This window comes from Chlamydomonas reinhardtii, chromosome 3, assembly GCF_000002595.2.
Source record: "Chlamydomonas reinhardtii strain CC-503 cw92 mt+ chromosome 3, whole genome shotgun sequence".
Classification (NCBI taxonomy): domain Eukaryota; kingdom Viridiplantae; phylum Chlorophyta; class Chlorophyceae; order Chlamydomonadales; family Chlamydomonadaceae; genus Chlamydomonas; species Chlamydomonas reinhardtii.
In genome coordinates, this window is record NC_057006.1 from 901,645 (window position 1) to 916,017 (window position 14,373).

The 14,373-nt window shown below is 62.8% G+C and overlaps 2 protein-coding genes across 2 annotated transcripts; both read left to right on the forward strand.

Moving 5' to 3' along the window:
* The first annotated feature begins 13 nt into the window (after positions 1 to 13).
* CHLRE_03g146727v5 (uncharacterized protein) lies at positions 14 to 8,134 on the forward strand. Its single transcript, XM_043060465.1, has 15 exons — positions 14 to 2,842; positions 2,917 to 3,533; positions 3,589 to 3,835; positions 3,997 to 4,055; positions 4,260 to 4,394; positions 4,531 to 4,769; positions 4,978 to 5,006; positions 5,147 to 5,240; positions 5,372 to 5,465; positions 5,625 to 5,731; positions 5,856 to 5,949; positions 6,059 to 6,265; positions 6,663 to 6,793; positions 6,881 to 6,998; positions 7,096 to 8,134. The coding sequence occupies exons 1-15, from the start codon at positions 73 to 75 to the stop codon at positions 7,243 to 7,245; spliced, it is 5,091 nt and encodes a 1,696-aa protein (XP_042925594.1). The 5' UTR covers positions 14 to 72; the 3' UTR covers positions 7,246 to 8,134.
* A 689-nt stretch (positions 8,135 to 8,823) lies between these two features.
* On the forward strand, positions 8,824 to 14,105 carry CHLRE_03g146747v5 (uncharacterized protein). The gene is made up of 13 exons (XM_043060466.1): positions 8,824 to 10,315; positions 10,443 to 10,492; positions 10,676 to 10,810; positions 10,993 to 11,231; positions 11,358 to 11,386; positions 11,500 to 11,593; positions 11,725 to 11,818; positions 11,997 to 12,088; positions 12,210 to 12,303; positions 12,417 to 12,623; positions 12,717 to 12,847; positions 12,991 to 13,108; positions 13,298 to 14,105. The coding sequence occupies exons 1-13, from the start codon at positions 8,902 to 8,904 to the stop codon at positions 13,469 to 13,471; spliced, it is 2,871 nt and encodes a 956-aa protein (XP_042925595.1). The 5' UTR covers positions 8,824 to 8,901; the 3' UTR covers positions 13,472 to 14,105.
* The last annotated feature ends 268 nt before the right edge of the window (positions 14,106 to 14,373 follow it).

Here is a 14,373-nt window from a genome sequence, read left to right on the forward strand (position 1 = left end):
TCAGTTTGGTTGCGCAGCCTCGCCATAATGCCACAGCGAGGCGCGACGCAGTCTGCCTTTGCGGCGGCGACAATGTCGCTGCTGCTGCTGTGTTCCAGCGCACGCGCCGGCAGACTGGCTGCGGCGTCGGATGCGGCAGCCTCGCACAGCGCGTTCGTAAACAACCGTTATACGGCCATCGCCAGCAGCGGCAGCAGCGGCGGCGTGGAGGACATGCATCAGAACCAGCAGCACCGCCGCCTGCTCACGACCCGTTTCGTTGGGCACCCGCTGCCGCCGCGCCACCCGCCTATCCCCGCCTACGGCTCCCCTAGCCCCAGCTACGGCCCCGGCTATGGCGCCTCGCCTCCTCCGCCCACCTATGCCGGCCAGCCCCAGGCGCCCTCCCCGCCGTCACCTGCCCCCCCGCCCATGCTGGATGCCCCGTTCTTCGCCCAGCCGCCTCCAGTGAACGCACCGCCCCCGGAGATCCACCTCAGCCCTCCGGAAGCCGCGACGCCGTCGTCCACTCCTGCATTGAATGAACCACCCTCGCCAACCCCAGCCGGACTGGAGCCCAGCCCGCCCTCGCCTGGAGCTAGCCCGGGCCCCAGCCCCTCGCCTGAGGCTAGTCCCAGCGCCAGCCCCTCACCTGAGGCTAGCCCCAGCCCGAGCCCCTCACCTGAGGCTAGCCCCAGCGCCAGCCCCTTGCCTGTGGCGAGCCCCAGCTCTAGCCCTGAGGCTAGCTCCAGCCCCTCACCTGATGAGGCTTGTCCCAGCCCCAGCCCCTCACCTGAGGCTAGCCCCAGCCCCAGCCCCATGCCCTCACCTGAGGCTAGCCCCAGCCCCAGCCCCTCACCTGAGGCTAGTCCCCGCCCCAGCCCCTCACCTGAGGCTAGCCCCAGCGCCAGCCCCTCGCTTGAGGCTAGCCCCAGCCCCAGCCCCTCGCCTGAGGCTAGCCCCAGCCCCAGCCCCTCGCCTGAGGCTAGCCCCAGCCTCAGCCCCTTGCCTGTGGCGAGCCCCAGCTCTAGCCCTGAGGCTAGCCCCAGCCCCTCACCTGAGGCTAGTCCCAGCCCCAGCCCCTCACCTGAGGCTAGCCCCAGCCCCAGCCCCAGGCCCTCACCTGAGGCTAGTCCCAGCCCCAGCCCGTCGCTTGAGGCTAGCCCCAGCCCCAGCCCCAGCCCTGGCCGTTCGCCTGGAGCTAGCCCTTCGCCCCGCCCTAGCCCCAGCCCTGAGGCTAGCCCCAGCCCCAGCCCTTCGCCTGTGGCTAGCCCCAGCTCTAGCCCTGAGGCTAGCCCCAGCCCCTCACCTGAGGCTAGCCCCAGCCCGAGCCCCTCACCTGAGGCTAGCCCCAGCGCCAGCCCCTTGCCTGTGGCGAGCCCCAGCTCTAGCCCTGAGGCTAGCTCCAGCCCCTCACCTGATGAGGCTTGTCCCAGCCCCAGCCCCTCACCTGAGGCTAGCCCCAGCCCCAGCCCCATGCCCTCACCTGAGGCTAGCCCCAGCCCCAGCCCCTCACCTGAGGCTAGTCCCCGCCCCAGCCCCTCACCTGAGGCTAGCCCCAGCGCCAGCCCCTCGCTTGAGGCTAGCCCCAGCCCCAGCCCCTCGCCTGAGGCTAGCCCCAGCCCCAGCCCCTCGCCTGAGGCTAGCCCCAGCCTCAGCCCCTTGCCTGTGGCGAGCCCCAGCTCTAGCCCTGAGGCTAGCCCCAGCCCCTCACCTGAGGCTAGTCCCAGCCCCAGCCCCTCACCTGAGGCTAGCCCCAGCCCCAGCCCCAGGCCCTCACCTGAGGCTAGTCCCAGCCCCAGCCCGTCGCTTGAGGCTAGCCCCAGCCCCAGCCCCAGCCCTGGCCGTTCGCCTGGAGCTAGCCCTTCGCCCCGCCCTAGCCCCAGCCCTGAGGCTAGCCCCAGCCCCAGCCCTTCGCCTGTGGCTAGCCCCAGCTCTAGCCCTGAGGCTAGCCCCAGCCCCTCACCTGAGGCTAGCCCCAGCCCGAGCCCCTCACCTGAGGCTAGCCCCAGCGCCAGCCCCTTGCCTGTGGCTAGCCCTAGCCCCAGCCCTGACGCTAGCCCCAGCCCCAGCCCCTCGCCTGAGGCTAGCCCGAGCCCCAGCCCCTCACCTGAGGCTAGCCCCAGCCCCAGCCCCTCACCTGAGGCTAGTCCCCGCCCTAGCCTCAGCCCTGAGGCTAGCCCCAGCCCCAGCCCCTCGCTTGAGGCTAGCCCCAGCCCCAGCCCCAGCCCTGGCCGTTCGCCTGGAGCTAGCCCTTCGCCCCGCCCTAGCCCCAGCCCTGAGGCTAGCCCCAGCCCCTCGCTTGAGGCTAGCCCCAGCCCCTCGCCTGAGGCTAGCCCCAGCCCCAGCCCCTCACCTGAGGCTAGTCCCAGGGCAAGCCCCAGCCCTGGCCGTTCGCCTGGAGCTAGCCCTTCGCCCCGCCCTAGCTCCAGCCCTGAGGCTAGCCCCAGCCCCAGCCCCAGTGCCAGCCCCGGCCCCAGCCCCGGCCCCGCGGCTAGCTCACCTAATCCCCGCGCGGTCCCTCTACCTTCGCCATTGTATGGTGGCACGCAGTCTAGCTTGCCGCCCTCCCCGCCTACACCGGAGTCGCAGCACAGCGATACTCCCAGCCCTCAGTCTCCCAGCCTTATCCCCAGTCCTTCCTCACCGCCACCTTCACCCGTCGACGAGGGAGTGCTTCCCGCTCTTCCTTCACCTGCTGCACCTTCGCCCTCGCCCCCTTCACCGTCACCTCCCTCGCCGCAGCCCCCTACGCCTCCTTCACCTGGTTCGGAGGAAGCAGCACCGTCTCCCTCACCTCCCTCTCCCGCTCCGCCCTCACCGTCTCCTCCCTCGCCGCAGCCCCCTACGCCGCCTTCACCTGGTTCGGAGGAAGCAGCACCGTCTCCCTCACCTCCCTCTCCCGCTCCGCCCTCACCGTCTCCTCCCTCGCCGCAGCCCCCTACGCCTCCTTCACCTGGTTCGGAGGAAGCAGCACCGTCTCCCTCACCTCCCTCTCCCGCTCCGCCCTCACCGTCTCCTCCCTCGCCGCAGCCCCCTACGCCTCCTTCACCTGGTTCGGAGGAAGCAGCACCGTCTCCCTCACCTCCCTCTCCCGCTCCGCCCTCACCGTCTCCTCCCTCGCCGCAGCCCCCTACGCCTCCTTCACCTGGTTCGGAGGAAGCCGCACCGTCTCCCTCACCTCCCTCTCCCGCTCCGCCCTCACCGTCTCCTCCCTCGCCGCAGCCCCCTACACCTCCTTCACCTGGTTCGGAGGAAGCCGCACCGTCTCCCTCACCTCCCTCTCCCGCTCCGCCCTCACCGTCTCCTCCCTCGCCGCAGCCCCCTACACCTCCTTCACCTGGTTCGGAGGAAGCCGCACCGTCTCCCTCACCTCCCTCTCCCGCTCCGCCCTCACCGTCTCCTCCCTCGCCGCAGCCCCCTACACCTCCTTCACCTGGTTCGGAGGAAGCCGCACCGTCTCCCTCACCTCCCTCTCCCGCTCCGCCCTCACCGTCTCCTCCCTCGCCGCAGCCCCCTACACCTCCTTCACCTGGTTCGGAGGAAGCCGCACCGTCTCCCTCACCTCCCTCTCCCGCTCCGCCCTCACCGTCTCCTCCCTCGCCGCAGCCCCCTACGCCTCCTTCTCCCTCGCCGCCCTCGCCCTCACCGCCTTCGCCTGCACCACTCTCACCCACGCCGCCCTCGCCATCGCCTCCGTCCCCCTCGCCCCCGTCACCCGCTCCGCCCCCCTCCTCCGCCGGCTACTTCGAGCTGATCGAAACCTTGACGGCCCCCAATGTGGCCCTCGCGATGGCCAACATCCCCTACACGCGCCGATACTGGTTCCTGGAGCGCGCCTATGGGCCCGGAGAGCGTGAGTGATCAGGATGCTGCTGATCACGCTGCAACTTGCTAGTCTAGGCTACCTATGGTGCCCTTGCGTGTGCGACCGTGATCTCTACTCGTTGAAGCGCGCCTAGTCGCCTGTTACGGACGCGTCGTTGGCCCGCGCTGCAACGCTTGCTTGACTCGCAGCCGTCCCTGTTGTCTTCGCGGAGCCCAACACCGGCACTCTGAACTTGGATACTGGCGAGGTGGGCTGACGGCCGCTGCGTTTGTTTTTGGCGGCACCGGCTTTAGCATGACCTTGTGCCTCAACCAACCATGTGGCAAGAGATTGCCAGTTACGTGTGAGACAAGCTTGACATGCGCTGTGCTTGACTGACGCTGACCCGCTGCCGTACCGCATGCATGCCCCACATCACCCGGTATTCCTGAACACGCACACGCGTCGGCAGAAGCTCAAGTACAACGCAATCTACAACCCCGGCTGCTCCGGCACCATCATCCTGCCTGACGGGCAGCTGCACACCTTCGGCGGCGACGTCCTCAGCCCGGTGCGCAACCTGCAAGACGGCCGCAACAAGATCATGGTGGGTCTTTGGGTGGGGCTTCAGTGGTTGCAGTCGGCGGGGTTCTTCAGCCATTCAAACGTCCAGCAGATTCCAAGATCGCTTGACATGCGCAGCGGTGTCTGCTTCTCACCAACTGCCTTTCCTGTCCTTGCAGGCCTTCAACGCCGCCACGTCATCCAGCACCGTGCTGACCAACATGCAGTGGAACCGTTGGTACCCCTCCCCCATCGTGCTCAGCAGCGGCAAGGTGTTGATTGTGGGCGGCTCCAACGCCTGCCTGCTGCCGCCCACCTGGCCCGTCGCTGAGTTGTGGGACCCGGCGGCGCCTGCAAGCCCCACCGTGAACGTCACCATGCCCGCCAACTTTGTCAAGTACATGGGACTCTACAACTGGTAGGTTTTGGAGCGTGTTACCTCTGGCTCTCGCAAGTGCCATATTCCAAGTCGATACTGCAATCTAACCTGACTGGTAGGTAGTTACTAATGGGTGGGGGCGGCGGTGTCCTGTTGGATGCCGCTGCGGGAATTAGCGTTTTAGTGTGCACGATCGTGACAGGGCGAACTGAGAGCGCGTCGCTTCCGTTGACCTGCCCTCATGCAGGTACCCTTTCATGCAGCTGCTGGCCAATGGTGAGGGGGGCGTTCAGGGATGCAACTAAATGTTCACAGCGTCTGATATCATGTTATCGCTTTACTCGGTCAGTTTCGTCACCCACACCCCTATCTCTCCTCCCTTACTCCCACCGCACCTACCACCAATCCGCCCTCAGGCGACATCCTGTGGTTTGTTGAGAAGGGCGGTGCCATCACGGATGGCAACTTCAACCACATTGTGGACCTGCCGCCCTTCCCGGCCTCAATCACGTGAGTTCATCCGGCAGAGAGAGAGAGATGAAGACACCACCCAGTTACAACGTGACCATGGGCGGGTTGGCATGCGTCGCCTCCGCTATGACCGCCTTCTCCCATCCCCTCTATCTCCCACCCGATGCTAGGCATTGCACCATGTTCCCGAAGACCTCGTCCATCTCGGTCCTGGCCATGGGACCGCCCACCTACGACCTCAGCTTGGTCATCTTCGGAGGCGGGGTGCGTACAATGCTGACCTTCACGTGAATCAGTTGATACTACATGTGCCGAAATGAAGCCGGATGCAGGATTACAACAGAGTGCAAACACAATATATAGTAAACAGCAACCTTGTCAACCTTCATCTTCATGTTTATGACATGTCATGTTCATGTGCAGGATTGCAACGGGAGTCCCACGACTCAGATCATCTCCTCCCCGGCCGCCAGCACCAGCCTGCGACTCGACATCACCAAGTGCGGCTCGAGCTACTGCTTTACCAAGGGGTACGTGCCGTACATGCTGGATGGCTGCAGCAGTGTGGGGCTGTAGCGATGAGGGCTGGCGTCCAGATCAAATGCACGTGCACTGACCGTGCGTGCTGGCCCCTTCGCATCACGCTCTCAACAGTTGGGAGGTTGAGGACATGCTGGGTGTTCCGCGAGTGATGGGCGACTCCACTCTGCTGCCCAACGGCAAGGTGCTGCTGCACGGAGGAGCGCAGGTGGGTGGCGGCTTGTGCACGTGTGACTGATGGGGGTTTGGTGCTGTCCCACCTTGCGGCCTGAGATCACGTGTGGAATGCTGACACTATCTCACTTCCTTTTCCGCAGTTTGGCGGCGCCAACGCGGGTGCGGGCTGGTCCACCAAGGCCAACTTCCAGTCGTTGATGTACGACCCGTACAAGCCAGTCGGGCAGCGGTACAGCAAGATGGACTTTGCGCCCATAGCGCGCGTCTATCACTCCGCCAACTGCCTTGACCCCAGCGGCAAGGTGCTGGTGGCGGGCTGCGAGAACTGCGGAGCCTACCAGCAGCTGGTGAGGAACTGCCCGCGTGTTTGTGCTTTCCTGATGTTCGTTTTAAATGCTCGGCGGGGCTGGCAGGGCATGCGTAGCGGCATGAGTAATGCGGCTGTTGACAAGTGTGCTGCGTCTGGCTGCGGTTGGCTCTGCTTTGGCATCGCAATTGCTAGGCACCTGGTTTGGCTATGTGCCTGTGGCAACCGACCCCGGCTATGTCCAGGCGATGAGGTTGTTCGGTCTCAGACTGTGGAGGGGCTCAGCCCCTTTTCCCGTGACCGGGGATCACATGCTCGCAAATGCACTTGCCGCGGGCTTTGCCTGGCTTCTCTGGCACGCCCTCTTTGATACGTCTTGCAAGGCCTGGGATAGCTTAGTTTGCAACATTGCGTTCATCTCACAACTGCTTGTTCAGGCCCCGGGTATGTCACTGAGCCCGGACACACCGCTGGAGCACCGACTGGAGTGGGCCGTACCCGCGGAGATCGCGCCGGGAGTGAACCGGCCCGCCATCGTCACTGCGCCGGGCTCCATCACCCGTGGCAGGTGTGGTTTACTTCTGACGGTATGACATGGGAAACAGTTCGGGCGCGTGCTGACGGTATGGTGTGTGCATGTGCGTGGTTCACGCAGCACCATCACCATCTCCTACTCCTACCCGGGCGTTGACTTCATTACTGGCGCGGTGCTGGTGGCGCCCTGCGCATGCACCCACTCCCTCAACATGAACCAGCGCGTCATTTTTCTGGAGGTGCGGTTAGTATGCTCCAGGGTCCGATAATGCTATCAGTGCCGTGCGTACTCACGTGTGACTCTCGTTGCTCCAACCCTTGCTACTGGTGCTGCAGGCCCAGCCCGGCGGCACACCGGGGCAGGTGCTCGTGGAGGCGCCTCCGCCGGGTCTGTTCGGGCAGGCGCTGCTGGGTCCGCACCTGCTGTTCCTGCTGGGGGCCGGGGGCACCTACAGCGAGGGCGTGTGGGTCACAGTTGCGGCCTAGGCCCGGACCCGATACAGCTGAGAAGAGGTGATGATGCGAGACGCGCGCCGCAGACATATGCATGCACGGCAAGCGCGCGGTCTCGGCTGTACGTGAATGAGAAGAATCCATCCAACCCAGCCCGATTTTTGGTCTTCCCTACAACGTACGTACGGAACACTGGTTGTGCTGCATGACCGGCTTTCACGAAGAATTCCGCATGCATCACTGCTCTTCATTAAAATGCCGTCAACTGCATAGAAATACCCCGGAGTGGATTTGTGAATGGCCACGGCTGCGGAAGCTGAACGACACTTTGACTACCGTATGTGCTCTGACGTTGGTGATGCATGAGGAAGACAAGAGGGTTTTAGAGAGAGGAAATTGCCTGGATTGGAGATAGCATACATTTGGTAAAGCGAGTTACATGACACTGCACCCAAAGGTCTAGTAACCGCGCCACGTGGAAATCCCAATGTGATGGGGTCGGGTTGCGATGGCGCCAGTTGCAAACGTCTGACAAGAAAGCTACTTGACTAGCTAATGGATTGCGTACTGGGGGATTATTGGGATGGGGCAGCCGACTGAGGAATGGATGACTGCGAGGGAGGCGGATTTGGGGCCGCAGATTTCTGTTGTTGAGGATTGAAGGCTGCAATTCAAAATTCCTGATGTATGGTACGGTATCCGGGTGATGGTTCGAGGATGGAAGGAGGCGGCGTGTGCGTGTGTGGGCGCGTATTTAACGTTGAGCCATCACCCTGCTGGGGATGGTCAGCCTGAGCTGCTGGACGTGTGTCCGGCGTGCATAGACCTGCTGGTCCTGCCGCCACCAATTGTGCATCCTCATCACGTTCCCGCGTTTTTACCCCACAACCTCCCGTGTCCATACATGTAATACTCCAGTCGAGTTGCGGTTGATTGTGCAACGGGTGTTTGGCCACACACCATCCAGGGCTGGGCTGGGCGACATTGCCCGTGGTCCAGTGACATGGCCTCCAACTCACCCAGTGATAACCCACTCCTTGGACCCCCCTTTTACGAGGAGTCCCTTGCCGCGCGCCCAACTACCCCGCGCCATCTTCTCCTCCAATCTCCAACATGCCGTTTCCGGCCATCTTCAACACGGAAGATGCACGTGTGGATGTCGAGATGGGCGGAATGGCGGTGCGCGGGTCAACGGCGTGTATGTGGGGAGGCCAGGAGGGGCGACCCGGTGGGCCGTGCACGCGTTCGATGCTCGAGGCAAGCCCCACGGCCATCCGTCTGCGCCTCGACAGCAATCGACACGATCCAGATACGCACCAGGCGCGCCAAATGGTTGCCCCGCGAGCGCATCAGCTACCTTCCCTCCAGCGGTCTGGGCTTCGGTGAGTCCCGTGCTACTGCTGCGCCGCCCCGCGAGCTTCGAGGCAGACAGTATGTAGCTTCCGCCGCGGAGCCGGCGGCTGGAGGTGAGCGAACCCCGACCCGCCTGCCGCTAGTGCCGAACGGCCACCGTAACGGCGATGGCAACCAGACCCATGAATGGAGGATTCAAATGGCAGGGGCCCACGTCTGAAAGTTAACTGCTCTCGCCAGAGCGCACTCGCCGGGGTACTCACCCCGCGCTCTCGGCGCACACAAGCAACCCCACCAGTATCGCAGTGCGCTGCCGCATTATACTCTTCGTTCGTTATGGCGCGGCAGCAGCATCAGCCTTCGCAGCTGCGCGCTACGGCTGGCTGTGCGGGTCTGCTGGTCGCGTTGCTTCTGGTGCTGCCACAGCTTTGCAGCTTCGCAGCCGCAGCACGGATCAGCAGCAGTAGCAGCAGCAGCCTGCATAGCAGTAAGCATCAGGCAGTGGACAGGCAGCAGGCAATCAGCGGCAGCGACGGTGATGGCTTTGATGGTGTGGAGAGAGGGGATCATGGTGCGGTTGGCAGTGGCAGCAGTAGCAGGAGTTCCGCCAACGCCATCCCCGGTGGTGCGTGGGGCAGGCGACAGCTGCTGACAGCAGGTGGCAAGCAGGCAGGTAAGCCGGACAAAGCAAGCGGCAAGTCAGGCTGGCCGGGTAAGCAGGCCAAACCAGGCAAGCAGCAACAGCAGCAGCAGCAGGCCAGCTACCCGGCAGCTGCTGATGACTGGTCACCGCAGCCGCAGCCGCAGCTGCAGCTGCAGAATGATGGCGACCTGGATGACCAGGCGAGCGGCGGCCTGCACAGCGGGGTGGGCGGCGGCAGTTACAACTACTATCAGCCGCGTGCGGCGAGTCCCGGCATCCCCAACACATCCTTCGCGCTGCCTCCCACCTACTACACCAACACACCGTCACCGTCTTACCCGCCTCCACCGCTGCCTCCTTCGCCTCGACCACCGCCACCTTCTCCTGAGCCACCTTCACCCAGGCCCCCATCGCCCGAGCCGCCTTCTCCAAGCCCTCCGTCACCTAGCCCCCCATCGCCCGAGCCGCCTTCTCCAATCCCTCCGTCACCAAGGCCTCCCTCACCCCGGCCGCCACGCCCGCCCTCGCCGAAGCCACCGCGGCCTCCGCGCCCCCCACGGCCTCCCAGCCCCCCTCCTCGCCCGCCGAGCCCTCCTCGCCCTCCCTCGCCGCCCCCCTCCCCTCCCCGCCCCCCCTCGCCGCCGCCCTCTCCTAAGCCACCTTCCCCCAGCCCTCCCCTGCCGCCTTCACCTTCACCACCCTCCCCATCTCCCCCTTCCCCTGAGCCACCATCTCCGTCTCCGCCTTCACCCTCACCGCCCTCCCCATCCCCTCCTAGTCCCACGCCACCTCCCACCTACCCAGGCACCTATGGAGGCGGCAGCTACCCTTCATATCCCCCTACTCCCGCCGCCGGCATCACCCCGAGTGCCTCTCCTCCCTCTCCTCCCTCTCCGCCCTCTCCTCCCTCTCCTCCCTCTCCTCCCTCTCCTCCCTCTCCTCCATCTCCTCCATCTCCTCCCTCTCCTCCATCTCCGCCCCCCTCCTCCGCCGGCTACTTCGAGCTGATCCAGAACCTGACGGCCCCCAATGTGGCCCTCGCGATGGCCAACATCCCCTACACACGCCGATACTGGTTCCTGGAGCGCGCGTATGGGCCCGGCGAGGGTGAGTGCGAGTAGCGGTTATGTGAGCGCCGTAAAGAGGCCAAGAACGAGTTGAACATCTCAAATGTGTGCATGCACAGCTGTCAATCCCGTCATGCTTGGTGCGCGCTGCACTCCAATCCCCACAGGCCTTGGAACAAACCCCAGCACCGGTACTCTCGACCTGGACTCTAGAGAGGTGTGAATGCGACATTACGTAATGTGTGCTTGTTGTTTTGCGGGCCGCTGCTGGTCTCGCCAGGCCCCACCCTGTCACTGTGGAAAACCACGTTATGTCCTTTCCGTGACGTGGCTGTTGCCTGAACTACCTACACACTCCCGCCTTGCCCTTGTATCTTCTTCTGCCATTGTCCAAGCGCAGAAGCTCCAGTTTAACGCCATCTTCAACCCCGGCTGCTCCGGCACCATCATCCTGCCTGACGGGCACCTGCACACCTTTGGCGGCGACGTCCTCAGCCCGGTGCGCAACCTGCAAGACGGCCGCAACAAGATCATGGTGAGAACTGAGAACGCAGGAGACATAGCGGCCAGGCTGCTATAAGTTCTTTGGAGCCTGGGGTCTTACTTTACACTTTGTGTGATTCCATTCCCGTGTTTGGTTTACAACCGGAAACGCACCGTGTCTACCTGCCTGCATATCTGCGTTTCACCTCCTATCTTTCAATGTTGGCCCCTCAGGCATTCAACCCATCAAGCACTGCAATGGTGCAGCTGGGCACGATGCAGAAGAACCGTTGGTACCCCTCCCCCATCGTGCTCAGCAGCGGCAAGGTGTTGATTGTGGGCGGCTCTAACGCCTGCCTGCTGCCGCCCACCTGGCCCTTCGCTGAGCTGTGGGACCCGGCGACGCCCGCCAGCCCCACCGTCAACGTCACCATGCCCGCCAACTTTGTCAAGTACATGGGACTCTACAACTGGTGGGTGACAGTGCATCTGCATGTGCATGCTTGCACAGTCTGGCACTCACATTTAGCAGCTCTTGCAATCAAGCATCAGTGACTAACCCGCTTCGCTGCTCCTGGCGACTGCTGGTGACCGAACAGGTACCCTTTCATGCAGCTGCTGTCAAACGGTGAGTACCGTACGTCCTACTGTCCGCGGGCACACGGGCCAGGGCCCTGCTGCCAATATTGTCGTTCACCTGGTCTGACGCACTCCCACCACGCACTAATAAACTGCCCTCAGGCGACATCCTGTGGTTTGTGGAGAAGGGCGGCGCCATCACGGATGGCAACTTCAACCACATTGTGGACCTGCCGCCCTTCCCGGCCTCAATCACGTGAGTTCATCCGGCAGAGGGGAAGAAAAGGACATGAACCAGTCATATACCTGGCGTGACCACGGGTTTACATGCTTCGCCTCCGCTATGACCGCCTTCTTCCATCCCCTCTATCTCCCACCCGATGCTAGGCACTGCACCATGTTTCCCAAGACCTCGTCCATCTCGGTCCTGGCCATGGGACCGCCCAACTACGACCTCAGCTTCGTCATCTTCGGAGGCGGGGTGCGTGCCCGCGTACGGTATGCACTTTATGTCAGTACTTGCATGCTTGCACTCGCGATCAGGCCCATACCATAAACAACATGCATGAGTGGGATCATCCTGTAACCCTCGTTTGCATGATGCATCTTGTTCATCATCGCTTTTCAGGCTTTCGGATGCTCGCTCTCTTGCCTCACAGGACTGCAGTGGCAATCTCACTGCCCCAGCCGCCAGCACCAGCCTGCGACTCGACATCTCCAAGTGCGGCTCAAGCTACTGCTTTACCAAGGGGTACGTACCGTACATGCTGGGAGGCTGCAGCAGTGTGAGGCTGTAGCGAGGGCTGGCGTCCAAATTAAAAGCACGCGCACTGACCGCACATGCTGGCCCCTTCGCATCACGCCCTCATCAGGTGGGAGGTTGAGGACATGCTGGGTGTTCCGCGAGTGATGGGCGACTCCACTCTGCTGCCCAACGGCAAGGTGCTGCTGCACGGAGGAGCGCAGGTGGGTGGCGGCGTGCGTGTACACGTGTGACTGATGGGGGTTTGTTGCTGTCCCACCTTGCGGCATGAGGTCACGCGAGGAATGCTGACACTCGCTCACTTCCTTTCCCGCAGTTTGGCGGCGCCAACGCGGGTGAGGGCTGGTCCACCAAGGCCAACTTCCAGTCGTTGATGTACGACCCATACAAGCCAGTCGGGCAGCGGTACAGCAAGATGGACTTTGCGCCCATCGCGCGCGTCTACCACTCCGCCAACTGCCTGGACCCCAGCGGCAAGGTGCTGGTGGCGGGCTGCGAGAACTGCGGAGCCTACCAGCAGCTGGTGCGGAACTGCCACTTCTGTTTATGTTCGCACGATCGGAATACTTTGTTTACTAAACAACCTTTAAAAAGTGGCATTCTCCTACTGCCCCAGGCACCGAATATGTCATTGAGCCCGGACGCACCGCTCGAGCACCGACTGGAGTGGGCCGTACCCGCGGAGATCGCGCCGGGAGTGAACCGGCCCGCCATCACATATGCAGCCCCCGCTGTTGACCGTGGCGTGTGAGTTGACTAGCGCGGCGATGCACTCGTAGAGGCACTGCGGCAGCCTGATGCATCAGATGCATGTATGGAAACCATTGTGTGAGCTCCCATTGTGGTCCGGTGTACCGACCCCTGTCTACATGCGCACAATGTGCCTGCAGCACCATCACCATCTCCTACTCCTACCCCGGCGTTGACTTCATTACTGGCGCGGTGCTGGCGGCGCCCTGCGCATGCACCCACTCCCTCAACATGAACCAGCGCGTCATATTCCTGGAGGTGCGCGCGTGGGTGCGTGCGTACTGCTAGATAGCTAGTTTGTGTGCAGTAGTGCGCATGCGCTTGCTTGGGACTCGGGATGCTGGATGAGAAGCAAGTGGCGCTTGTCGGGTTTCCTAGGAGGCCTATCTCATGTGCACTCGCTCGCTCATGGCATACCGCCGCATGACTGTGCGTGTATTTATGCAGGTGGAGAATATCCTTCAAGGCAAGGTCGCCATCACAGCTCCTCCGCCGGGTCTGTTCGGACAGGCGTTGCTGGGTCCGCACCTGCTGTTTCTGCTGGGAGCCGGGGGCACCTACAGCGAGGGTGTGTGGATTAACATTACTGACCCAGCAGTCATTAATGGTGGAAGTCGCTAGATGATTTGCTCCTCTTGACGCACGGGCGAGACACAGGCAGTTTGCATGCAAGCACGAGTTAGGGGGCACATGTACAGTAGGAGTAAGTGTGATGAGTGATCGGTCGGTGCACATGCACTCGCGTGGCCGCCATGCATGCGCGTGCAACACAAACTTCATGCCGTTTACGCTAGCAGCAATATGCCAGATTGTTTCATAATGGCAGCCTCGACATGAATGCGACATTTCAAGAAGGGACGGTCCGACCGAGCAAGGGTGCCCAGCACCCAGGTCAGGAGTTCGTAGCAAACCTCAAGGCAAACCTGACGCATTGAGATCTGGGCGCATACGAACGAGCTTACTGCTGAAAGCTTTGTGAGCCAGGGGCACCCGTTTCGTGAGTGGAATTCGTTTTATTGTTGGGCTAGCATGGTAGAGTCACTAGGGGACAATCAGTCAGGTGCCGTACGGCGCGGGCCGTCTGTCCCCAGCCAAACCCGAACCCAGCAGCGGACGTTGCATGCCCAGTCGAGGGTGAAATGCAGAGAGAGAGAGAGAGTCAGACGCCGCCAGTTTGTAACTTTATTACTAACACCATCTTTGGGCAATGGAGCTTGGTGAAGGACTAAAGTCGGGTCTGTAATCACGGGTCAGGTCGGGTTTTGGGGACCCACCCTAGTGGATTTCGTAATCAGCACAAACAAAGCGTGGGTGGGCGACGTTGCGCGTCCAGGCATGGACCACATGCGACACATGACGGCTGGGCTCTAAAACGCTGGTGCGCATGAATTCACGTCCAACAACGGGCGCCGATGCACACTGTCTATTCGTCACACGGCAGAGAGTTGAGCGCAGGGTGGGCTGGGTCGAGGGGATTCCCACGGATAGGATCCCACGTGTGACCGACGTCTCAGAACAGGAAG

Bases quoted from the DNA above. Each gene is read 5' to 3' on its own strand.
- CHLRE_03g146747v5 (XM_043060466.1), top strand. From the start codon at position 8,902: ATGGCGCGGCAGCAGCATCAGCCTTCGCAGCTGCGCGCTACGGCTGGC. The intron at 10,493-10,675 runs GTGTGAATGCGA...GTCCAAGCGCAG, and splicing joins TCGACCTGGACTCTAGAGAG to AAGCTCCAGTTTAACGCCAT. The intron at 13,109-13,297 runs GTGCGCGCGTGG...GTATTTATGCAG, and splicing joins AGCGCGTCATATTCCTGGAG to GTGGAGAATATCCTTCAAGG.
- CHLRE_03g146727v5 (XM_043060465.1), top strand. From the start codon at position 73: ATGTCGCTGCTGCTGCTGTGTTCCAGCGCACGCGCCGGCAGACTGGCT. The intron at 4,395-4,530 runs GTGGGTCTTTGG...CTGTCCTTGCAG, and splicing joins ACGGCCGCAACAAGATCATG to GCCTTCAACGCCGCCACGTC. The intron at 6,794-6,880 runs GTGTGGTTTACT...TGGTTCACGCAG, and splicing joins GGCTCCATCACCCGTGGCAG to CACCATCACCATCTCCTACT.